General features: G+C 38.1%; 1 protein-coding gene across 4 annotated transcripts in view; it reads left to right on the forward strand.

Moving 5' to 3' along the window:
- lrfn5a (leucine rich repeat and fibronectin type III domain containing 5a) overlaps nt 1-25432 on the forward strand; it is a 259011-nt gene that overhangs the window by 212195 nt on the left and 21384 nt on the right. For all 4 annotated transcript variants that reach the window (XM_088087412.1, XM_088087413.1, XM_088087411.1 and 1 more), the window contains 6 exons: nt 16182-16405; nt 18717-18845; nt 18931-19111; nt 20354-20509; nt 22483-22742; nt 23889-24356. In XM_088087412.1, coding sequence (XP_087943538.1) covers nt 16209-16405; nt 18717-18845; nt 18931-19111; nt 20354-20509; nt 22483-22742; nt 23889-24356 — 1391 coding nt within the window. In that variant the 5' untranslated portion in view covers nt 16182-16208. The remainder of the gene's footprint in view (nt 1-16181; nt 16406-18716; nt 18846-18930; nt 19112-20353; nt 20510-22482; nt 22743-23888; nt 24357-25432) is intronic.

Here is a 25432-nt window from a genome sequence, read left to right on the forward strand (position 1 = left end):
GATAGATCAATGTCTTTTGAGCAACATTCTAAACAGCTGGTCAGAAACTGTTTTTACCACCTCAGGAACATCTCAAAACTCAGATTACTGGTGTCAAAAGCAGAACTTGAGATGATTATGCATGCTTTTATTTCTTCACGTCTGGACTACTGTAACAGTCTTTTTATCTGTTTAAATAAGTCAGCTTTAAATCGTCTCCAGACAGTGCAAAATGCCGCAGCCAGACTTTTAACTAGCACAAATAGAAGGTCACACATCACTCCAGTTTTAGCTTCTCTTCATTGGTTACCAGTACATTTTAGAATTCATTTTAAAATTTTAGTTTTAACTTTTAGGGCCCTACATGGTGAAGCACCACAATATATCTCTGACCTGCTGCAACCACATTCTTCATCTCGTGCTCTGAGGTCAGCAGGCCAGAATTTGCTGTTCGTCCCACGCACTCATTTTAAAACTCGTGGTGATCGGGTTTTTCAGGCAGTAGCACCGAGACTATGGAACTCTCTGCCACTGGCTCTACGCTGCACCAACTCCATTGACTCCTTTAAAATGCAGCTAAAGACACTTTTATACAGACAAGCTTTTAATTAACCTCTTTTATTAACTTGGTGTTTATATTGTATTTTCTTTTGCCTTATTTCGAAGAACTGTGTTGTATTTTATCCTTTGTAAATCACTGTTTATTCTGTTTGTGAAGCACTGTGTTTTTACTGTAAAGCACTTTGTGATTTCTATCTATGAAAGGTGCTATATAAATAAAATTTACTTACTTACTTACTTAGTGTTCAGAAAAGTAAAATAGCTGTTTTTATTAATTGAGTCTGGTGACTTTGAGAGTATAGAACTTTAGTCTTAAACAGCTTCCTCTTTGAAACAAGCTGTCTTTGTGTGCCAAGATTGTTAAGGTTTGAGTGATGATAGGGGGTCATCTGTACCTCCTGAACAGTTTATTGCAGAGCCATCAAATCTGGTGTGCGTGATCATCTCCCCATCTTGGACAGATGTGCCAAGGTGGGCGCCCCTTGTGTCCTCTGTTGATATAGCTCCCATAGGCTCCCATTCCAAAAAAAGGGGGTTAGAGTTAGAAGTTCTTGTTTCAAGTATTTTACTGATCAACAAACTCTAAAGGACCAGTTCCTATATAAACAGTACTGTGTTCACTTTGATAAATGTCCACAGCAAATTTGTCTCTGCAACTTAAATGTCATTGCATATTGACATCAATGGAAACTTATTACAGCCTACAAAGTTTGAGTCCAATCTAAATAGACGTTATTGCTGTAAAAGGGAACATATGATTTGCAGTAATGACTGAAACATGCACAACTTTGTAACTGCAGAATAGTCATAAAACCACACATGACATAGTAGGTTATCATCATCAAACTAGAGCTGTACTGATGGATTTTTGGGGGCCAATGGAGATACCAGTATTGTGGAGTGGAAAATTCTGATATTAATGCCGATATATATGCATGCGATTATACAATGCAGTTATCCCACAGATATGGTTATCAATTACTTGCTTACTTGCTTACAAATATATGTCATGATGTCAGGACATGTCACAGTTTAAAAGTGAACTTAATCATCAAAAATGGCATCAGTGCACTGAAACAGTAAACTTCAAAGGGAATAATAAATTACTCGAAGCCTCTTTATTCTGTATTACTTTATTAGTCTGTTCATATTTTCATTTATTTATTTATTTTTTAAAATATAAATCATCCACATCGGATAACAAATAAGCCAATAATTCTGTGATTGGCCAATATTGGATCATACAATCAGCTGACCGATATGTCCATCGGGCTCTACATGACACTGTCCAAGTTAAAAAGAAATCTTGAGATTTTGTGAGGGTGTGAATATGGATCCATGCTGCGTGCATGAATAAGGCAGAGAAGCTGTTGTGAAGTGGAGTATATCTGGCAGATCTGATCTTGGACTTGATTGTTTAAGTCAAAGCATGTTCATGCACGCATTTCTATCTGTGTGCACGAGTATGCTAAAATCTCTGAATCTGCATCATGCTTTCCCTCGTGTAAACGTCTTGGAGAACAAAGTGTATTTGTACGACAGGATAGATTAATGGGATTTCATTTTTATTTACAGAATGTATCTCACCCTCCTCTTGATGCTTCTGGCAGGGGAATGTATCCCCGCACTGTGGCAGTTTGGATGACAGGGTGAAATAAATGGTGTCATTTTATTAACATCAAACACTTCTATTCCTCTTTGAGGATGTAAACACACACTGCAGTCAAGAGAAAAAAAGCACTGGTGACTCTTAGAAAGCCCCTCATTGTGTTTCGCATTTTGAGACGAAAGAAGGGAAAAAAAAAAAAAAAGCTTTGGCTCGCTCAATGTGGCGTTAAGGAAGACATTGTTGTACCGTGCAACCAACACCTCTTAAGGCATTTTCACACCTATTTGCTTTGCAGCAGTCATTTTAACCCTGGAGTGGTTTGTTTGGGTGGATGAGAGCTCTGTAATCACAGTGAGACCTCGCTGAGAGGCTGGCTTGTCGGTACATTCCCAAACAAGCCTTGGAGCTTTTTTGGATTGAGAGTGTGATGCAGTGCAGTGGTGGAAAACGCTGAGCATTATGGGTTAAATAAGCTGTGAACTATTGGTTAATAACACACTCTGTGATTTTGTCATCTAATAGCGCCTGTAAATCCCAATATTTCTACCCTGATGTTTTGTGCACTTTTTCTTCTTTCTGTTATAGCAGACTTGACCATTGGAGTGTTTTTTTTTTTTTTTTTTTCAGTTTTTTATCCATAAACAGCCAGTGGACATGTTCCTCCGACAGTGCAGACGATTGCTTTTCCTCAACACACTGAGTCTGTGTGTGTTTGTGTGAACTGTGCCTGTGTGTCACATCTTAGACAGACTGATTTCAATAGTTAGCAGGAAGCTCTGTCTGCTTCTCCAGGCCCTTTTTTTTACTCGAGTCAACCTCATATTTTTGCTAAAACTTAAAGTCTGTTCACCTCATATATACTCAGGGCACCTTTATTTTTTGCTTCGCTTGCTATCTGAAAGCACCTTTAGGTTAGTAGTCCTTAGTTACTTGTTATTTGCTTAGAGCACACTGTATTTTTCAAGCAAATGCCAAATCCAAACAAGTGTTATATCAAAAGTGTACAGTATTTCAAAAGGGATTTTGTGGTGTCATGCTAAACTGTGGTGACGGTTAGACCTGTAACGAATGCTTCTTTTCTGCAACAACTAGTTTTCAACACAGATGCCCAGTAAATGTAAAGCTTGTTAACCTTAGGAGAGTGTTTCAGAGAATCCCTACACTGTCCTACAGCTATTTTCATGACTGTAAACATTAGGTTTGAGTACTGATATCTGCTTCCAAAATACCACAAGGCTATTCATCAGTATATAAATACTACAACTCCTTAAGACCCAAGCCAAGTTCCCATGTCTTGCTGCTGATCACAGTGCCTGCTGGTTAAAGTGAAGGAGGTTAGCCCCATTTTTGCCTTAGAAGCAAAGTTATGCTGCATTCACTTGCTACTTGGATGGTCCTATTCCTGAGATTGAAAGTGGTTTTCGGACTTCGGTGTGTTCATGAACTTTAAGTCATAATGTGGATGCTTAAAAGATGTGTTGTATTTTATTGCTCAGAGCATTAAAAAAAGCATGGTCATAACAGTTTAAAGCTACTGGCAACCATACTTTTGCATTTTTGACCTTAACAATTGCCAAAAATTTGTGTACCAAAATTTTCAATCTCTGAATTTTATTATGTGAATTTGCCAATAGTGGTTTATGTTTATTTATATTTATGTAATTACTTAGGATTATGCTGAGTAATTGGTATAACCGGATCAATTAAAAAAAAATAATTTTAGCACTGGTAAAACCCAAAATACTCAGCCCTAGGAAACAATCCATATTCTCCAGCTATACACTGAACATGCTACAACTGTGTTCATTTAAGTCCTTTTGAGTACACATGCAGCATTGCAGATTGGAATTTACTAGGTGTATCCAAGTCTACCATGAAAAAATTGACCTGAAACACTCACTTTATGTTTTCATGTATTTTTTATGGCATGTCTATATTTGTTGACTGCCACGTAGTCTGAAGTAAACAGAGCAGTAGAGAAATCACTGTACAAATTAGCAAGCAAGCAAAGCCCTTGAGGTGCCGAAGGACAAACAGCCAAACTGTCTCCAAAGGCTAAGGACAAAAGAAATGTACTGAAAATAGCCAGTTTTCAAGGTTTTCATAGTTACGGCACATTCTGCATCCTCCAAGGTTTGGTTCCAGCTGGGGACTTGTGCTGCATTGCTCTCCCCTGTCTGCCTCTATACTGTCCTATCTAATTAAGGTAGCAATATAAAAAAAAAGAAGGAAAACAGTGCAGATTTTTATTTTATTTTTTTTTATTAACTGGGGAAATAAGTGCACAGTGGAACCAGAAAGCTCATAGGAAAACTTGAGGTGTGTATGGACACCATTAATAAGTTCACAGTAGTGTATGTGTGATCTGAACAGCTGCCTGTTGAGATTACACTTCATTATCTTGCCAAAAATGGGGGAAAAAAGAAAAAAAAAAAGAGAGAGAAAAGCATAGGATTATGATGCACATTAAAAGTTTGTGTCCTTGAGCTGGGGTGAATTCTTATATTAACGTAACTAGGCAAAAGGTTTTTTTTTTGTTTTTTGTGTTTTTGAGATGGCCTTCAAGAACACATAAAAGAAAGCAATTAGGGAATGTCGAAGGTTAACCATTAATTAACTGTTTAGAATATTTTTGACCAGTTACATGTGTAGGTTTATAGGTTAGTTTTGCTTCAGTTAACTGCATCACATCCCAGCTGGGTCTAGTAGGACCTAGCTAGCAGTGCCGCTCATTTGGCAATAGCTGCTAATAGGTTAACGTCAGCCTGACCCAACCAGGGTCCTGCGGATCCTTATAAAACCTTAAAAGGCATTATATTTATTAACCTATAAATAAGGCCTTAATCAATCTTTGCATTGTAAGGCCTTAAAATAATTGGTAATATATACTTTTTTTCAAAAATAATGTACAGCATTTAACCACCACCAACACTCGTATGCAACATCCAGACAACTAAAACAATTTTTTTCGAAGCAGTGGCAGACCAGCTGTTTTTTGTTTTTTTTTTCGTAGAAAGGGATACTACGGAAGCCCTAAGCGGACGTGTTTTTTTTTTTTTTTACAAGCCGTTTTCTCGATATAAAAAAAAAACACGTCTGCTTAGGGCTTCCGTAGGATACATCTATGATAACATAATATTTTCATTGTTTTCCCTTCTAGAAAGTTTGTAAAATTTTCAGCCTTTGATTTTTTAATTTGACCCCAAAAGTCGGTTTTGTTGACCGTAACCCAAAATAAGAGATGAAATTTTTAATTCATTTTTTGGCACTATTTTAGGTCATTGTCTTGAGTTATTTATTTATTTTTGCTAACATGTGTTTGTTTGTTTGATTTTTACTCCACTTTTCTTTTTTTTTTGGCTTATTTTCAGGCCACTATTTTTTTATTTTCTGTTATTTCCTGATTTCTTGCAATTTTTTAGGCCATTTCTTCTTAAGTTACTAATCGCCCTCTTCCCATGTTTTTGAAAGAAATAAAACCAAAATGCTCAGGTATCAAAGACTTCATGAATCTCAGCCTATGGAGAGCACAATCAACCAAAACTTGCATCCATAAAGTATTCAATATTTGTTTAGACATTCCACTCTGGAAAAAAGAAAGTTGTTGACCAAACCGACTGAGCCATTCCTGGAGCCATGCTGCTGCTCGCGTTGTGAAAAGGTACTTTGTATTAGTTATTACCCTGCTCTCTATGACATACACTCTGCTGTCTTCATAGTATAGCAGTGAAAATAGCTTCATGCTCTAAATTTTTATCCCGGGCCCATGATGTATGAACTGCTTTACATTCTCTATGATGGGTTATGTATTTCAATGCCACCAACAATCCTCGATCTCTCATAAAACAATGAGCTGAGAAACCGTTTTACATGAGATACTTGGCACCATCACAGGCATGTGCATTTTGAGCGATAGCGATATTAATGTTATGGCAGAGAGGCTGTCTTGTGAACACGATATCATCTGATAGCCAGTGACGGATGCACTCCGACGTGTTTTGAAAAATAGCACCATGATGTAATGGGGCGGAAATAGCATTGTGGACCAGATATTACACAGCATCGCCTTGAATCAGGCACTTAAAGCCTACCGTTAGGACGCTCACCGCCAGCATCTCCTATTACAAATCTTCCTCTACCTTTCTCTTTTTTTTTCATTTCACTACTTCGCTTTCTTTCCCAGTCATAACACGTATGCGTACTGGATCTGAAATCAATACTCAAGTACTATATGTGTGTGTCTGGTCTATACTTCTGTGTATGCACTAAACATGCATTTGTGTGTGAGGTTTTAAGCATGTGTGTGTGCGTGCGTGTGTGTGTGTGTGTGTGTGTGTGTGTGTGTGTGTCCATCTGTGTGTTCTCCCATCCCACAGCTATCGGCCTGACCTTGGCGGTGATCGTCTCGTATTCCTGGCAGCCCATGTGCTCCTATAAATCACCCAGCTGGCTATATCTGCCTTTGATTGGTTTGATTTCATCCATTAAGTCCAATTCAGTCATGAAGAGGAGATAGTGATGGAGGGGAGGAGACAGGTTAAAGATGGATTTCTCAGCGTCGATGCAATGAAAACATGCATGTGCAAAGTGATTCTCAGGTTAATATGAGCAAAGTGGATGGATTGGAACTGACTGTTTGCTAAATGGATTAAAGGTTTGCTTGTGTGCTGCAATTGTTCGTAGGCCCAGCTATCTAGCACAGTAGCTGCAGTAGAAATATGTGCAAAGCCACATGACAGTTTAACAAAAAGCCCCATTCATGGCTAGCATGTACACTATGTAGTATCTCCCCCTATGGATGTATTGTTAAATCTGGATACCAGACCCCAAGATGGTGCCCATTCAGTCAAAACACTTAATATAAGAAATGTCTGTAAAGCAGGAAATGCATTTTTTAGCATCACAACCCCCTTAAAATGACTTTTTTTCACTATCAAATTTTGGTCCAATGAAATCTATTAAGTTCAAGAAGAGGGCTAAACTGTAACTTAACCACTTGGCCACTTGCTCTTTGGGCCCCTCAATGCGGTTTCATTTCACGGTTAATCTGTCCTTTCAAATAACAGCAAAAAAAAGCCAAAAATAAAATAAAATAAAAAGCTTGCCAGATACAGCTGATCAAATTTGCCAGTAGCGATTGCTGGCTAGAAATGAGAAACCTGCATTTGTCATTATATCAAAGAAATACAGGGCAAATCTTACTGTTTTTATTTTAAAATTGCTTTTTTTTTTCTTTCCTGGAACTGTTTTTGTGACTGAGGCTGTAGGACTCTCTTATTTTGAACTTTCCAGACTTCCTGCCTGTGAATGCTTGTCTGAAGTTTGTGCACACACAAAATATATTTGGCTTCTGTCTGCAGCAAGAAAAGCCCATGCAGAATGGAGCCAAGGCTTTGTGTGGTTAGGATTCATTGTACTTGTGTACTTGTGTCTTTGCATTGGTGGTTTGCTGTCCGTTTGCTCTTAAAGGCATTCTCAGGGTTCCTCGAGCTTGCCCGTGCGTGCGTGTGTATGTGTTTGGCCTTGCTCAGCGCAGCATTCTCAAAGTGCACTAATTGAATAAAGAGTAATTGTGATGTATTTAGGCAGCTGCTGACCCCTGTTGTTCAAGTGGGTAAAGCCATTAGCTTAAGCATAAGGTTTACTCCAGTGGACACAGAAAAAAACAAAAGCCAAAGGAGTGGAAACGAGAGAACAGGAAGGCAGCGGGTTATTTAAGTGGCTTGGGCATTGGTGCATTTTTGTTATGCATTAGATGCTGGTACGAACAACCAAGGTACAAGCTTGAAGGCACAGAAGACCATGTTGTAAACTATTCATTCACTCGAGAAAATGAAAAACAGCAGCTACAAGGTTTTCCAGCGGCAACAGCACTTTACTACTGTATAATTTGCTCCATGCTTTGAATTAATATCTCCGTGTGAGTGTACAAACCATGGGACTAAATGTACTTATATTGCACACAAGCTTTGTCTCGATTGTCTCAAATTTTCCTTAATGTTTGTTGCTTTTTAATCTCATCTCCTATCAGTACCAAGGTGCATTTATCACTGAAATCAACAAGATGTGATCATTTTTTGCTTAATAGTGTCCAACATGCCATCCACCCATCTTCATCTGCTTCTCTGGGGCAGGCTGAGCGATGGGTGGATGGATGGATTGGTGAGTGGGATGGATGGATAGTTTGGTTGGAAAGTTTGGTTGGTGGACTGGATGGATGGATGGATGGATGGATGATGGATTTTATCACATGTAGTGATAAAATGTGATTTACCGTACTAAAAATGTTTTTCATCGGCCCAACCCTATATTCGGTAGCTGTTCTGGAGCTTTCAATTATAACACGAGTTTTAATAGCTCACATTTACATTTTTCTGTGAATTTTCTGAGAACTAAGTGGTATTTGTAATATCTAGGGATGCATAGGGATTTTTGATTTTTCACCGATATCCAATATGCCAACATAGAACGGCTTATTTGGCCAATAACCAATGCTGATATCAATATATACGATTTTCTTTCCTCACCTAATGCAATCATCAGGTCTCTTCTGTAGTGGATTCAGCATCATAGTATGTGTACTTTTATTGTGATGATGCACCAGAGGATTCAAACCTAAAATTCAGTGCTTCTAAATGTATGTAGCATTTATTCATTGTGCAAAGTACTTTAACTTAGGGTTAATGTTTTTTACATATTCTAATACTTTGTCAATTAAAAATAAAATAAAAACATATTGATTTGTCATATCTGCAGAAATCAGCAACCATCTGCGTGATGAAAACGATGGTCCTTGTTTGTAATTCACGTTGCGTGACTCCTGAGTAGATGCTATGCAGTTAAGCAATACATAGAAATGTATTATAAACGAAATGAGAGCCAAGTCTATCTGCAATAATACATGCATAATCAACAATCACACATAATGTAACATGAAAGTCTGTACATTATCATAATCTTTGCATGCTGTAGCCCATAGTACATGGCTGAAATGCAATGGAGAAAATGCACCATCCCAGATGAAATGACCGAGATATGCATTAGAATAATTTGATAATAATATTTTGCTCTAGCCTGCAGGAATTTGACAAATGAAGAAGAAATCTACACAAGCTGTTGTATTTGCACAATCATCCTCATATCTGTACAGCTATTTTAAAAAAGAACACTGTCAGAGCGATGCTGATATAAAATCTAGTTTCCGTAATGATCTCATTTTCTGTGTCACTTCAATCTTTGGGCCCTGTGTGGATTGCGGAGCCCTCTAAATGCTATGTTGCAGTAAACAACACCGCTCCTCTCAGCAAGAGCCCGCCGCTTTGAGACGGTTGGAGAACCCTTCAACATATGAAGTGTTTTCCTAACTCTGACATGACTAATCTATTTTAACAACACAAGTACCATTGTAAACTACCTGACACTCCTCTATAGAGGGCCCTGCAAACCGCTGGATGACACTTTAGGATGACAGAGTTTCCTACTTCTGAATCTGCGTCACGTGGTGAAGATGTTGACTGCAAGCTCTTGACTTAATGCAGTGTGTCTAAGTCAGACAGGAAAGATACTGTTCAGCTCTTAAAATACCTTCTCTCGGTTGTCACTTATTTAACACCTCAATAGCTTTAAGGTTAAAAAATAACATCTTATGTCACAGGTTTTGATTCTGTTTCTGCTTGTGTCGACACTTTGGAAGCTATTGAAGACTAAACTTTGGCAACTTTCGATTCTCCACTAGAGTTTTATGTAAAATTCTCTGAGTTTGAATAAAGTCTGGAGGCCCAGCATGATTTTGTAATGACTTGACCCATCAGCAGGCTGCTGCTTGTTAACCAGTTCTTTTTTTTAACAAACTAGGCATCACAGAGTTGTTGCTCTGTCACTTAGCTCAGCTGTAGTTTATCACAGTTTGAGCCAAACAAGAGCTTGCAGGGGCATAAAACACAGCTGCTTGCTAAGTTGGACCTGATTGTTCCATCAAAACAAGCCAGAGTTCAGCTGAAACACAGCTTAACAGCAACTAAACCTGAGAGGTATATGATGAGCTCACTGAATCTCTGGTGATTCAGAGGAACGCCATAAAAGAGAGCAGTTTGTGATCACAGAAATGGTCATAAAAATGGTTTTAGCTTTCTAATTTTCCAGCTCAGCTAACAGTATCGCCAACTGCTGAGGAAATAATTTAGAAATACTAGTTATATTAGTTTATATGAAAATTGCAGAGGAAAATGGTCATATTATACATCTATTGCTTTGTGTTTGTCTTTCTTGCATTTTTTATATATAGATTTAGTCAGTTTGTCAAAAAATTAGAACTATTTCTGGAGTGATATTTAAATTAGTTTGACATTTAGTGTTGCCATCATTAAACCATACCTGAGGGAAATAATATACTTTTGGGGAATTTTCCATGACATGACATTGGAGTGTCTGGATTTTCTTCTGGTTTATTCTATTGTTTCCCATTTTCCATGAGCACCTGACAAGTTTTTTAATTCATATTTGATTACAGTCATTTGAGCAACCAGTCATGTCTCTCTTTTTTATTTTTAAAAACCTGGCTTAAATCTTGGGTTAAAATATAGGGATTATACACAGCTGTTTATATCTCAGATGTAAATAATACATAGATAATGGGAGTTTTGAACACAAGGGAGCAAAATGAACTTACTGGATTTTTTATTAACACCTTAATACTAAATGGCTTACTGTAAGGCGCGTGACCTCAGATGTATCACTAGCTGATTGGATATGCATTAAGAGTGGATAAAAAGCTGATCGGAAGCAACAAAAGGCGACAGAGATCTTCAATCACGGCTTCTTGGCAGCTTCTGAAGACTTTGAATGTGTGAATACTTCCAAGTCGTCGCTTTTAACTGCCAAGTTGTTCCGCTGGTTATCCCCATGAGATTTGAATGCAGCCTAAGATCAGTTTTCAGTATATGGAGCGTGTGGAGAATCCTTTGGAGATGTCCGGGAAACCGGTTGTTCATCATTGAGGAAGCCAGGGGTGAAACTGGCTTTATGGAAGCCCCTGTAGGGAACTGGGGTGTCGGTGTGGAAGGCTTTCAAAGAGGTGAATAAAGCGAGCTGCACACATGTGTGGAGCAGAATCGTATTTTACACACCACAACAAACAGAGCTTAATTTGTCCTCCTTACCCATAATCCCTTTGGTTAATTCACCATTCCCAGTTGATCCCAGTGGTCCTACATGTCACCTCAAGCTACAGCGACTCTGTTGTGTGTGCGTGTTTGTGTGTGTGAGCTCAATTTTAAGTGTAACCATTTCCTCTGTGTGTGCATGACATGTGACATTTAGCCCATGTTTCCCTTTCTATACAGCAAATGTTCTGGGTGTCATGTTTGAGCGCGGCGCCGGCATCATCCATCCTACCTCACCTCTTCTCACTAAATCAAATTCCACCCTCCCCCCCCCCCCCCCTTTTCCTTTCACAGCTCAGCACTCATTTTAATTAGCTCGCTCTCTGATCTCTTTTTTTTTTCCTCTCCCTCTATGATAATTCTCCCTCGTTTCTTTTGCGATTCTCTGTCTCTCTCACTCATTCGGCCTCATTACAGTCATTTCTCGGAGTAATTAATGAGCTGATATCTGCTTTCGTGTCACAAGGGTCATGAGCTCTCTCTCTCTCTTTCTTTCTCTCTCTCTCTCTGTATAGCAAATGACTCATCCGGCGCTCTGTTTAGCTGCCACTCTGTCTTTCTGCTCTTCTTTCTCAAATAGAGATGGAAAGAAAACACGGATTGTATGACCTCCTGCGTCGCAGCAGATTTCAGTAATTACTCTGGGAAATGAAAGAGATATGTGAAGAGTGGACTGCACTGCTAGATTAGAGACAGGTGAATGGCTTCTTAGTCAGACCTGAGCAATGATTTGATATAATTTGAATACGCAGCATTAAAATCAACCTGCAGTGGAGTTTTATCCCACCAGCTTCAATCAGATACAGCAGCAACAGGAAAAGGTGTCAATTACTGAAACAGATACTAAATTGAATTCTTAACAGTTCTCGGTAATTGTCCTAGCAGTCGTTGTCACGTGATGTGCAGGGGCTATCATAACGGAGAAAGATGGCGCTATTCTGTGGTTTTCTTCTTGTAAACAAGTTTCATTTATTTTAAAAAATAAAGAGTATTACCTGTGTATGTAAAGCTTTATACATGTATCATATTCCTTTGTGCCATCATCATTATTGTCCCAAAATCTATTAACCCCTAGGGCCCACTTTAATATCACATGCTCACATTGCGCTGTGCACAAAATGTTTTCAAAATGTTAACCCTTCAAATGCCAGGTTTTTATCAAGATGCCACTATGTTTTAGGTGACAAAAAAAAAAAAAAAAAAACCACAAAAAATAAATTATTTTCAATATATTATATGCATTTTAGATTCTTTATTTTTTTTATCACAGTTTGGGATATGTCAGTGATTAATAGTAACATTAATTGTAACAGTGCACCTAGTGGAAGGCAAAAGCCCAAATGATACCCACACATAATACAATGCATGCTTTTATGCTTTGATGGCATCAAAGTTTGCAGTTTGAACATGTTTCAATGGCCCATTTTTTGCACTTAATAGTATGAATGTAACAATTTTGTTTCCATAGTGTATTTTAGACTTATTCCAGGATCAAATAAAAATACACAATTTTGCAAATGTTTGCCACATGAATGAACCAACCAAAATTAAATGAAAATGAAGAAAAGAAAGCCGATGCCATTCCACTTAATTAAATGTTCCTTTACAAGAAACATGACCTCTGTAGTTTGCTCTGAGTCCATCTGACAACAATAGTACTGCTGCCATAAGTACTCTTAGCACACCAAATGCGAATCAACTCAGAAATTTGTACATAGCACCATGCATTAACATGCAGTCTGTGTCTGACAATCTTACCAAGATAAGGATAAATGCACGCAGAACGCAATTTAATCAGAGAGCAGTCTGAACATTTTGATATGATCTCAGCCAAGGGTGAATACAACATTTACTAAAACTAAATGCAAAGGTGCATGGAGCAGTCACCATCAAGATAAAATGTATCTAGTGATCTACAGATCACGTTATCACCAGGTGTAAATGGAGCGGAAATATTATCAGATACATTATACTCCTCTTCAAGATGTTAGAGATGTTATTTACATCAAATTTAATCACGTTAAACAGTTTTTCCCCAGTGCATCGCAATGCCATGCTATCTTGGCCAAGTGTACCTTGAACTTAAATCTGAATAAATTTCATGGTTAATGCTGTAGTCGGTAACTTTTATAAGAAATAACTTATTGCCATATTAGCTGAAACTGTCAGTATATTCAAACAGCACTAAATGAGACATAATCTATGAAAAATTCCTATTCCTCTGCCCACTTAACTGCCTTGTGACATTTCTGGCATTACAGCATGTGAAGGACAACAACCAATCAGAGTCGAGAGGTCTCTTTTTGTCATTTTTGCAATAACTTTCACTCCATCATGAAAGAAATACCTGAGACAGATAGTCTATTTAAAAAAAAAAAAAAAAAAAGTCAAGCCAAAACCAAGCACCGCCTGCCAGCAAGAGCAAACCTCTCTCATGTTACAGCTAAACAGTACACTTATACATTTTTCTGAAAACATTTAAGGAAAGAATTAGACAATGCAGCAACATATTTGACTCATATTTGATCAGTACGGCCCAGTTTGACCGTTTGACTGCAGTTACATGAGTGATTGACATAACTGACAGCCACATTAACTCGTTGGCTCTGATTGGTTGCTTTTGTTATGTATGCTGGATTCTAGCAATGGCCATTACAGACAGCAGGATGAGAGGGAGGAACATGATATTTTTCACATACTATTAGTCTCATGTACAATTCTACTTCTTTCAGTAAATATGACAGCAAATATGCCAGTTATTTTTCATAAAAGTTAAAGTTTCATAAAACAGTAGCTTTGAATAAAGGTAAGATCCATATATAAATGAATACCACTATCATGCTTTTATCAGGGTGGTGTCTGCTCCTGTTTGTTTGTTGTAAGGTTATGAGAAAATCATCCCTCCAAAAAGGAATCAAAACAACATTTCAGTAATTTTCCCTTCCAAATAGTTTATTACTCATGCATTTATTTGTAATTGTGGTGCTGCTGCTGTTTTTAAAGTTTTAATCCCTTAAGAGAGAGAAGGGCTTGGAGCTGATTGCCAAAGACAGTGTAGAAATGTCTGAATCACGCATTGCTGATTTAAGTGTTTTCATGGATGTTTTTGTCAATGAGGAGAATATGCAATATGTTGCCTGATGATTAAAAATAGCTATACCAGTATTCTTTTACAAGTTATTATGATACTTCAACACATAGCTGGTTCATTACTTCTGTCAACACCTAAATAGTTCTGCAACTTTTTCCAGTTTGGGATGAATAACAGACCTGCAAGGTTATAATGAGCAGTGACAGGCCACAGTTTAACAGACAGTCCATGTTTGTGAAGTGCAGTGCAGAGACACCACAGTAAAGATTTAGCACCACAGATGGAGGCAAAATTGAACAAAAGAGCATTTTGATTTTAACACATTAACTGTGTGCTTCTCAGTGAGGGGGAATTACAGCTCCCTGAGGTCTGTTCCTTTCCAGAAGCCATCCGTCAGTGTGTTTTTCTTTGCTTTTTACTGAATCACTTCATTACATGAACAGCAGATGAACATATACTCATTGTTCTCGAATAACCTGCTGTAATTGGTGTGTTTTCTTTGCTTATATTGTATTGTTTTTATAATTTATCCCTTTTGTTTGTCATTTTTCATGACTGGCCAACAAAAAAGTTGTTCTTAAAGGCTTTTCCTGGTCTAGAAAGCACTGATAAATGACTTGTTACAATTAATAAAGCCATTAGTTACAACTTATTTTTGTCTTTTTATTTTGACCTGCTATCTTACTGAAAAATGTTGCAATACACAACGCTTTACCAACAAAATAAGCCGCTGAACTTTCACTCAAAATCGTCAATTGTGGGGTTTTTTTTATGATAGAGTGTGAGAAAGGGTCACTGAGGCTTTCATCCTCACCTAACCTGTGTCGTGTTTGAGTGTTAATGTGTAGATGCCTGTGCATGTGTGTGTGTGTGACAGAGAGAGAGAGAGTGTGTGTATTTGCACTGTGATCCCTTTAATCCTGATTCGCTCATGTCCTTCAAACCCCAATCAAGGTTGTCATTAATGAGCATTTTCTTTCTCCCTGCCTCACCCTCCTCTCTTTCTCTCTCTAAACCTTTCCTAATTAACTACAAGCACTGCTGCTTGCTAATGAGGGCTGAATTTGTGTGTGCGTGCGTGCATGTTCGCGTACAGCAACACTGCTGGGCAATAAATGACTCCAATAAACATCTCCCCCAGTTTGATTAGCGATGCCTAAAAGTTGGTGGTGATTCACCTCTTTGAGGCCTTGCGGTTCATCTAGTCATGTCTGGCCATTAAGATTTGTAACTTCATCAGAATCTGATTCACTCCAGTTGCCAAGTGTGAATCATCACGGATGTGCGTGAATATTCAAAACTTTGGATGCATCCTAACGGAGCACACTGGCAACAACTTGTAAAGCGCAAGTCATCCCTCTCCACACACTGCACACGTATCATCCTATCTTCAATCTATACACTCAACTTCCAATAAAGCTCTTTGCATTTAGAGTGGCATGCAGTTTAGTTGATACAGAAGGAAGTGCACCAGGTGATAAGTATTCTATTAGTCCAGCGTAGCATGAGAAAGTTGCACAGAGCGGCTGAGAAAGTTGCACACAGGCCTTTCTTTGCTCTGCATACTAAAGACTTAGCAGAAACACTCAGAATATATCAAAAGGCCATGTCAATAAATGGCCGATAATTCTGATTTGGTGAAGAAATGCCCCTGTCTGTCATTCCATTTTTTTTTTTTTTTTTTTGGCTTTTTTAATCAATATGCTAAATTCCTATTGAAAGAATGTCCAATGTCAATAATGTCTCCATTTCTCTTTTGCCTTGTCTCTGTCCATCTCAGGTGTCGTGTCCAGGTGGGGTGGTAACCATGGAGAGGCTGTTGCTGTGTGTGATGCTGGCAGTTGCCATGGCGGTGCGAGCACAAATCTGCCCCAAGCGCTGCGTGTGTCAGATCCTGTCACCCAACCTGGCGACCCTCTGCGCCAAGAAAGGTCTCCTGTTCGTACCGCCAAACATTGATAGGCATACGGTGGAGCTACGGCTGGCTGACAACTTTGTCACAAGGTAACAGTCACATCAATGTTACTAATACCAAAAGAGCTAGTACTGTACCCCTAATACTGCACATACTGTTACTGTTGTTACCACACAAGTACAACTCTCAGTGTAATCCTTAGGACAGTAGGAACTGGCTTTTGTTCCGTTATACAAGTTGTTCCAGCCATGCAGTCAATTAGAATGTGCTCAAATCTACTTGACAGGACCTCTTCCACTGAATATATTACTCAGCCACTTCTTAGGCACTGCATTGCAAGATTACAGAATTGTTGAAATGTATATCAGCTGGGTGAGAAGGCAGTATATCAGAATGTCTTGATAACGCGATGCCAAAAAATGTACACAGCATCTAGCAAAAAAAAAGTTTGAAGCAATGTTCTCCAAAAATTAACCAGCTGCTCAAATCTCTTCCTCTCTACACCAAGACAAATTTTCATTGATGTTAAACAAGTCAGTCAAAATATCCCCACTTTCCTTTGTTGTAGCAGGCGCTTGTTGTCATTAACTTCCCTCAGGACTTCCAGCTGGCAAAATTCATCAATACTGTATTGACTTTAAAGAAATCTCTCTGTGAGTGGTAAAATGTGATTGCTGGTGTGTTTTAATGTTAGTTGTATTTCTGATACCACCAGCTACAAAATCAAAGAGGGACTACCAATCACGGATTTTTAGGTACTTTCTATACAAATTTGACGGGGGACACAGAGTTATTCATTTAAAAGTTTTATTAATAAATAATTTTGTGAGTGTAAGTAAATGTGAAATGAAAAGGTATACTTTTTAAAAAATAGATTTTCGTTATATCTGGGCCTGACAGTTTCCCGCTAAAATAAAATAGCATCCAAACACATGCTTGTTTTCTGCTAAAGCTGTACTTCTACTGTGTATTAAATCTTATAGGCCTAGAACTAGTTACTTGTATGATCATTGCTACTGTTTGAAATGCTCTTGTTACCGTTAGTGATTATATTACAAGGGATGATAACAATAAATCAATGATTGATAAATCAGTCGCGGAGAATTTAATTGAATATGTGAAATTTAATCGATTAATTGAAACCCACCGTCAAAATATATGCAATATGTTTTTATGAGGTTCAACTGAGGATAAGACACATTTGAAGTTGTTTAAATAAGCAACGTTTTAATGTTTTGTTGTTTTTTTTTAAATAACAATCACTCAAAAGATGGTAAAGTTTACAGATTAAGTGAAATTGCAACCCCAGTTACAACTCTAAACATTGTACTAATTCAACTGCAACCACTAAAACTGCTGCTTCTGCTAATGTTTTAGTCGTGCTAATAAAATCGCTAGCATATAGCTATAAAATGTAGTACTACTATTGCTGCTACCAAGCTATCACTCTGTAACTACTAAAATGAATTCTAGTCATGAAAGCAGTGAAAGTTACAGTAAGTGTTGACACTACACTATAAGGTAGACACATAATTGCAGAGTACTTCTCGACCTCACAGAATGTGTTCACTCAACATTATTATGATACACACTGTGCCTTCAACATGATATTACTACTTCACTTGCATTTGATTATTAAGAACTCGTGCAGTTCTTGAAGAACTAAGTGTAGTAGTCCTTGGAAAGTTCACTCTTTCTGTGCGAGAACATACAATTTTTCCTCAAAGCTGGAAACAGACACTGATCTATGATGTCATCAGGCGAGAAAGCCCCGAGCCTCTCCGGCGAAGATGAATAAGTCGCTGAATTTTTGGACAGAGCGGCATCGCCCAGAGTCCTTTTTATGACGATATGAGCACATTATCCGCCGGCACTAGAATGAAATAAAACTCATTTGGGTGTGGAAAAAAAAGCACATTCTTTAGAGGCCCCAGAGTAAGTCATAGTCGGTTCATAGTCAAAGGAGCAGCTCAAGGCCGTCTCCTGATAGCACTGCAGTTTAAAAAAGTCTTGCTTCTCCGGTTTGTGGCCTTTGGAGAGAGTTGTTCACAAATATTGAATAAGCTGCACAAGATGAAAGAAATACCATATGTGAATTCTGCTTTTTTCCTTTTTTTTTTTTTGCAATTTTGCTTTTAAAAATTGAAACTTTTCCGATAAAAGATCTCTTTCAACACTTTTGAAAGACTGACGAATATGCAACATCACCATTCAAAAGAATACTCTCATATTAAGAAATTCATTTTTTTCCGTCAATTGACTCAGACAGCTTCACTAAGTCAAAGTTCAGCTTTAATGGAATTGTTCAAATCACAAAAAAGTGTTATAAACTAATAGCAGATCTAGTTCTAGAGGACTTCTCATAGATTATATATTGTATGTGCTTATCTGTGTCCACAGTGTGAAGAGGAAAGATTTTGCAAACATGACACGGCTGGTGGACCTAACATTATCCAGGAACACCATCTCCTACATTACACCTCATGCCTTTGCCGATCTGGAAAACCTCAGAGCTCTACACCTCAACAGGTATGGATCTGCATACAGACTGATAGACTGGGGTGTTATGCTTTATCTCCAAAGCTACAGTTCTCTCTCTCTGCCTCTCTTTCAGTAACCGGCTGACAAGGATAGGCAATGATACGTTCAGCGGGATGTCGAAGCTTCACCACCTGATTCTGAACAACAACCAGCTGGTGCTGATCCACCAGGGAGCATTCAACGACCTGCTGGCGCTGGAAGAATTGGACCTCAGTTACAATAACCTGGACTCTATTCCTTGGGAGGCCATCCAGGTCAGGATCTTTTTAAACTGCAGCAGCATTTCAAGCCGCTCTGGCTGGAGGCCCTTCAAAAAAAATAAATAAATAAATTTAAAAAAAAAGGAAATCCCAAGCCCAATAAAATGGCCATAAAATTGTATTTTATCCATTTATTTGAAATTAAAATAAAGAGATCTTAAGGGCTTTTGGATTGAGCGGAGGCCATTATGTGAACTATTCATTTAGCTCCACTGAAGTTTAATTTCTGACTAACAGTTTTCATTTTACCAGTTCTCTTTGGCAGCCAACAGGCAGTGTTTATGTAATTGAAATTTCAAGGCTTCTGTGGATCAGCGTACTTAAATTCTTTGCAACTTAACATGACTAAGTAGTTATAGTTCTATTCAAGTATGATGAAGAGCTGCTGTATTAGGTAACTGTGTTTCTGTATTGATTAACTACAGGATGGCTTTGTTGTTTTCTGCTTTAGCTGTTCAACAAAGACATGTTATCACAGAAATTCAACATTTCTATCAGCACTGTACATCAGGAAATGAAGTGACTGATTCAAGGGACAGTCGGCGGGTGTCTGTTACAGATTTGTGCAATATTACATATTTTCAAAATGTTGATAAAATACAATTGAAAGGGGTGTCAGGAGGCTCAGTAGATAAAGCAGGCGTCCCATATATTAAGGCTGTGTCCTTGCCGCTGCAGGTTCAATTCCAGCTTGTGGCCCTTTGCTGCATGTCTTCCCCTCTCTCTCCCCCTTTCACTATAGCAATCTCCTGTCCTATCTAATGAAGGCAAAATGCACAAAAAATAATCAAAAAACAAAACAAAAAAAAAACACAATTGCAAGATGGCAACTCATAGCTCACTCAACTTTTGAAAAGTTATGCGATGCAATAACACCTCTTGTAACGCCTGTTGCGTCATGCCCAAGTTCCTACCATGTGACATATAAACGCTAAAAAAGTGTTTCCATGGCTTTTTTGAATTGACTGAAATACCACCTCATGCAAGCGTTTTTTTTTTTTTGTTTTTTTTTACAATAAATGGTAGTTTTTTTGATATTGACATGTTTCCATTAGATACATACAATTTCAGTTTGCATGATATAAGTGTTAATGGAAATCCGCCTCATGGCAATAACCAGGATATTGCAGCGGAAGTAGAGGAAAGAACAAGGCATTAACTCTGTTATCCCTACATCAATATGTTCTTAACCTCCTCAGGATACTAAAGTTATGTTTTTCTCTCGTATTCCCACAGAAAATGATTAGCCTCCATACGTTGAGTTTAGACCACAACATGTTGGACTACATTCCAGAGGGAACATTTTCCCTGCTACAGAAACTCAACCGGCTGGACGTCACCTCTAACAAGCTCCAAAAGCTGCCACCGGACCCACTTTTTCAACGAGCACAGGTATTGTCGTAGTTTTTTGTTGGTTTTTTTTTCAAAAACAAATTTAAACCCAACCAGCCAAACCCAAAAACAACCAAAAAAAAAAAAAGGCCTAAGGCTCTCAAACACAATCAGGCATCTCATTGAATCTGCAATTTCTTGTATTTCGATCAACTGTATTCAAACTAAATGTTTGTGTCACAAGCTGTACTGTCCCATCTAGGCATCATAGTCATCAGATGTTCATATTTGGTTAAATTTAGGTTGTGATGACAGTTGCCCACAGTTCATATCAGGACAATGCCTAATGCTAATTCAAAATAAACAAATGATACTGATGATTTTTTAGTTTGAAGATGTGTTGTTTAACCTCTAATGACAATGTCATCTTGTTGTGAAATAACAGCTTTTGGTAGTCAGAAATGGAGACCAAAACCCAACATTTTAAAAAACGTCATAATGTAAATATACACAAAACATAGTTGTCCTTTCTACCTAACTGACAACTGAGATAAAATTACATTTTCACTTTTCTTGGTGAGTCAAGAAACATTTGGTTTGTGATATTCACATTAACAGTTCATTTATAGTGGTTTAATACCTGTCAAACCGTAAACGATATAAAAAAAATAATGGATGTAGCCATCTTAACATCAACCACTGGACTCATGTTTTGGAGCCTTAAATTCTCTAATTTTGCCATTTTGAATTTTAAGAGCCAAAGGTGAACGTATTTGGATGAAACGTTTGAGCTGTACTGGAGTGAGGGGTGGATCCTATCTATTTAATTTATTTTATTGAAAAGGAAACTTTTACAGTTTAAAAACATAAACGTTACCATTTTATGTACCATCATCAAAACAAATACACAGCATTATGACATGACAATGCAAAGTTGTACAAGAAAAAGAGAAGACACTGAAGACAAATAATGCACACAATAGCACATAATATCAAGTGATACAAAGAAGACACAAGACAGACAATACAGCATAAACCTACATAAAACAGCACATCACTTACAAAACAACATGAAATACTAAACCCAATAGCGCATAGTGAATGCTTGTCAAATTAAAAGTTAAAAGTCCAGAGGTCAGTGAGTACAGAGCTGAGCAGCTTTTAATCGTCTTTTTCAGGTCAAGTCCTGATAGAGCTGCAGCTCCTCCCATCATCAGGCAGAGTGTTCCACTGATTTGTAGCTTTTCTTCGTTTTTTTCCTGTGGCTTCTGACTCATAATGACCCCATGTAGACAGCCTGCCACTCAAAGCAGCCAGACCTTTACTAACTTTAAGCCTAAATAAAATGTAAATCAGTGAGTTGTGTAAAAATTCACCCCCGTTGTTACGACTGTTGAAATTAGCTATACAGACCAAAAAAGTTCTTTGTACAAGGATATTAACATGTTTATGTCTGCTGTGGAGTTTGGCATTTTAAGATGTTGGAGCCAGCCTCAAGTGGTCATTCAAAGAACTGCAGTTTTTGGCAATTCCCAGTTGGTTTTATTTTTTTTCCACCATGGAGGCTGTTGCTGGATAAAACTCCAAACTGCACTGCTCAAAAGATGCTACCCGTGAAAAAAGACTAATCCCATATTCTGCTAACAGAAGAGAAAAATGTGATTGTGCAGCATTTGGCCCTTGAAAGTACAAAATTTGCAGTTGGGCTTCTTTTCATATATATATATATATATATATATATATATATATATATATATATATATATATATATATATATATATATATATATATATATATATATGAAAGTCAATGGGACAACTTCCATATTAAAGCAAAAGTGAACCTTCTCTTCAAATGTATGCGCATTTCAAGTACATTTTGAATCCCATTTCACATTTTCTGACCCTGATGATTTATACAATCACTTATCCGATTCTAGGAAGCAGCAGGCCACAGTGTAGAGGGAAAATATACATTTCACACCCCACTGTCTTTATCTGTTACTTAATGTAATCACTGTTTCACATTACCAGGTCCTAGCCACTTCGGGGGTGTTGACCTCCACTTCTTTCGCATTGTCGTTTGGTGGGAACCCTCTCCACTGTAACTGCGAGTTACTGTGGCTCCGAAGGCTGAACAGGGAGGATGACCTGGAGACGTGTGCTTCACCCCAACACCTCTCTGGAAGATACTTCTGGTCCATCCCTGAGGAAGAGTTTCTCTGCGAACCGCCGCTCATCACCAGATACTCCCATGAGATGAGGGTGCTTGAAGGGCAGAGAGTCACACTCAGGTATTCATATCAGTTATTAATGAGTAGTATGAATACACGCAAAATGGTACAAATAAACAAAGTTTCCTCATTATCCTGTAACCACTATGCATCAATCTGACTAAACACACAAACACACACACACTCTTACACTGTTTTGATTCCCGTAGTTGTGCGTTATGTTTACAAGCTGCTCGAGAACACCTGAAATGCTTGAGTGTTCAATGAAGCACAAGACAGGGACACCACACTGAAATTTTAAGGAGGATGAAACTAAATCAAGAACGGGTTTGAGAGATGATGATGACCTAATTTGCATATATATTGGTCACACGCTTCCAATCATGATAGATGTTATGTTTTTAGGTATGGAATTATGGGGAGAAAAAGAAGGCAAAGGAAATCAGTGAGATGCTATTATTCTCTTTCCTTGATTTTGTCTCGTCTTAGCTCTGTATATAAGACATAAGTAGGTATTATCGGAGGGTCAGCACACCTTGCATTTCTCATCTGGAGCAACATCCATTTTAATCAGAGGTGTTGTGCTGCCGGAGCGCAGCAGAACTACGCTCCACTTTTTTTTTTTCTCCAAATGGGGAAATAGAATGATTGCAGTTCACATAATCAGGTTGAAATTCATATACATTTTTATGAACATTTTTAAATTAATATCTAAGACAGAAGTTAGTTGTAGCCCTAAATGAATTATTAATCCAAAGGTCTATAGATTACTATAAAGTATGAACTTCATCATGCAATTAGTTAAAAGATATACCCGATAATCTTTCTTAAAAATGCAAGTGTACTTTATTTCTAAATCATTGTTTTGGTGCAAAAGTGCTCCCTAATGTTCCCTGATCTCTTATTTATTTCCTTTATACACACTTCTTTGTCCCTGTAGTTATTGGTAAGAATGTTTTTGCTTTCCAGTATGTATTTACAGCACTGTAATGCTGTAATCTAAAGCATATTCTAACTAAAATAAATGCCCTATCAACACACTGGCCAATGCTTAGACTCTTCCCCCTCTCACTTAAGTCCTAGATGGAGGGTTGAGGGAATCCAGAAAGCACCATGAAACAATGCTCTGCTTCTACTGTACACTAGTTGACCCCATTCTGTCCTGTCTCTAATATATTCCACTCTACTGGTTTTCTCTCCGTAAAGGTGTAAGGCAAGAGGCGACCCAGAGCCAGCCATCCACTGGATCTCTCCTGAGGGCAAACTGGTCTCCAATTCCTCCAGAACGTTGGTCTACAATAACGGGACTCTGGACATCCTCATAAGTACGGTGAAAGACACCGGCTCCTTCACCTGCATCTCCTCCAACCCTGCCGGTGAAGCCCACCAAACAGTCGACCTGGTGATTATAAAACTCCCCCACATCTCCAACAACACCAACAACATCCAGGAGCCTGACCCTGGATCGTCCGACATTTCCACGTCAACACGGGGAGGAGCCAACGGGAGCAACGTGACGGGCGACGTAAAGGGTGGTGTGGATAAGAGGGTGGTGACGGCCGAGGCCACGTCATCGACAGCGCTGATCAAGTTCAACTTCCAGAGGAATATTCCAGGCATCAGGATGTTCCAGATACAGTACAATGGGAGCCAAGATGACTCGTTGGTTTACAGGTAAGACTGACAGAATCACTGCATCACCGCCACGTCCATGTCAGGAGGGTCAGACAGTTTACTCAATGGAAACTGAACCATGATATGGCTGATGTGGAGGTGGAGAATTACCCAGTCTGGGCTGTATAGATTAGATTACAGTAGATTAGATGCAACTTTAATGATCCTGTTGGGATCCTGTCGCCAAGGAGACACTACATGTGCACTACCAGAGCACCATAATTGCCAGTGATATTGAGTCCTGGTACCCACAGGTGGTCCTTTGAGTTGGTCCATAAATAAAGTTAGTGTTCTCTTACAAATTGTACTTTTTAATGGCTATATAGGCTAATAATCAAGTTAAAAATGAAACAAACTATTAAAAAAAAAACTATTACTATTACTTACTATTACTATTACTTAGGACCTGATGTGCAGATGTCAGATCTGTGCACAGCACCAGCACACAAACATGGAAACCATATCAACAGTGTGGTTCTATCCAAAACACAACTTTCAATCACAGTGGTTTCTGTAACATATGAAAAATATTATCATGTGATACCAATTTTTCTATGATTTCAATCAGAATGTGTTGTTCCTCTTGTAGGATTATCAGTGAAAATGATTCAATCTAAAAACTTTTTTTCTGGAAATTACAATAAAAACAGTACAGTAACAGACTGTGATTATTATAGAAAATACATTGAAGAAACCTAAATCGAGAAGTTTTTTTTTTTTTTTTTTTTTTAAGAAAACACACAATTTTCCTGTGAAAGTATAGAATTTTGGTAAAATAATGAAAGGTCACCATCATGTCACAAGCATCCAATTACCCTAAAATTAACAATATTATTTTGACTAAATTCTTGATTTTGCTGATGTGTGCAGTTAATTTTCTAGGTGTGTTCCCTGGAAGTGTGACGAGTATGCAGAGAATGCATGTCTAGCGACACACTGAAGGGCACCATAATGCTTTTATTCTGTATATGAAAAAAAAAGGCTACAAATAGGCAAAGCAGATGTGACGGATAAACATGTATAAAGGGCTCTTCAAAGATCAAATGTGCAAATTATATAGTATGAGTTAATTTTGT

The sequence above is a fragment of the Plectropomus leopardus genome, chromosome 14 (assembly GCF_026936395.1).
Source record: "Plectropomus leopardus strain MGB_pleo_1.0 chromosome 14, ASM2693639v1, whole genome shotgun sequence".
Lineage (NCBI taxonomy): Eukaryota > Metazoa > Chordata > Actinopteri > Perciformes > Serranidae > Plectropomus > Plectropomus leopardus.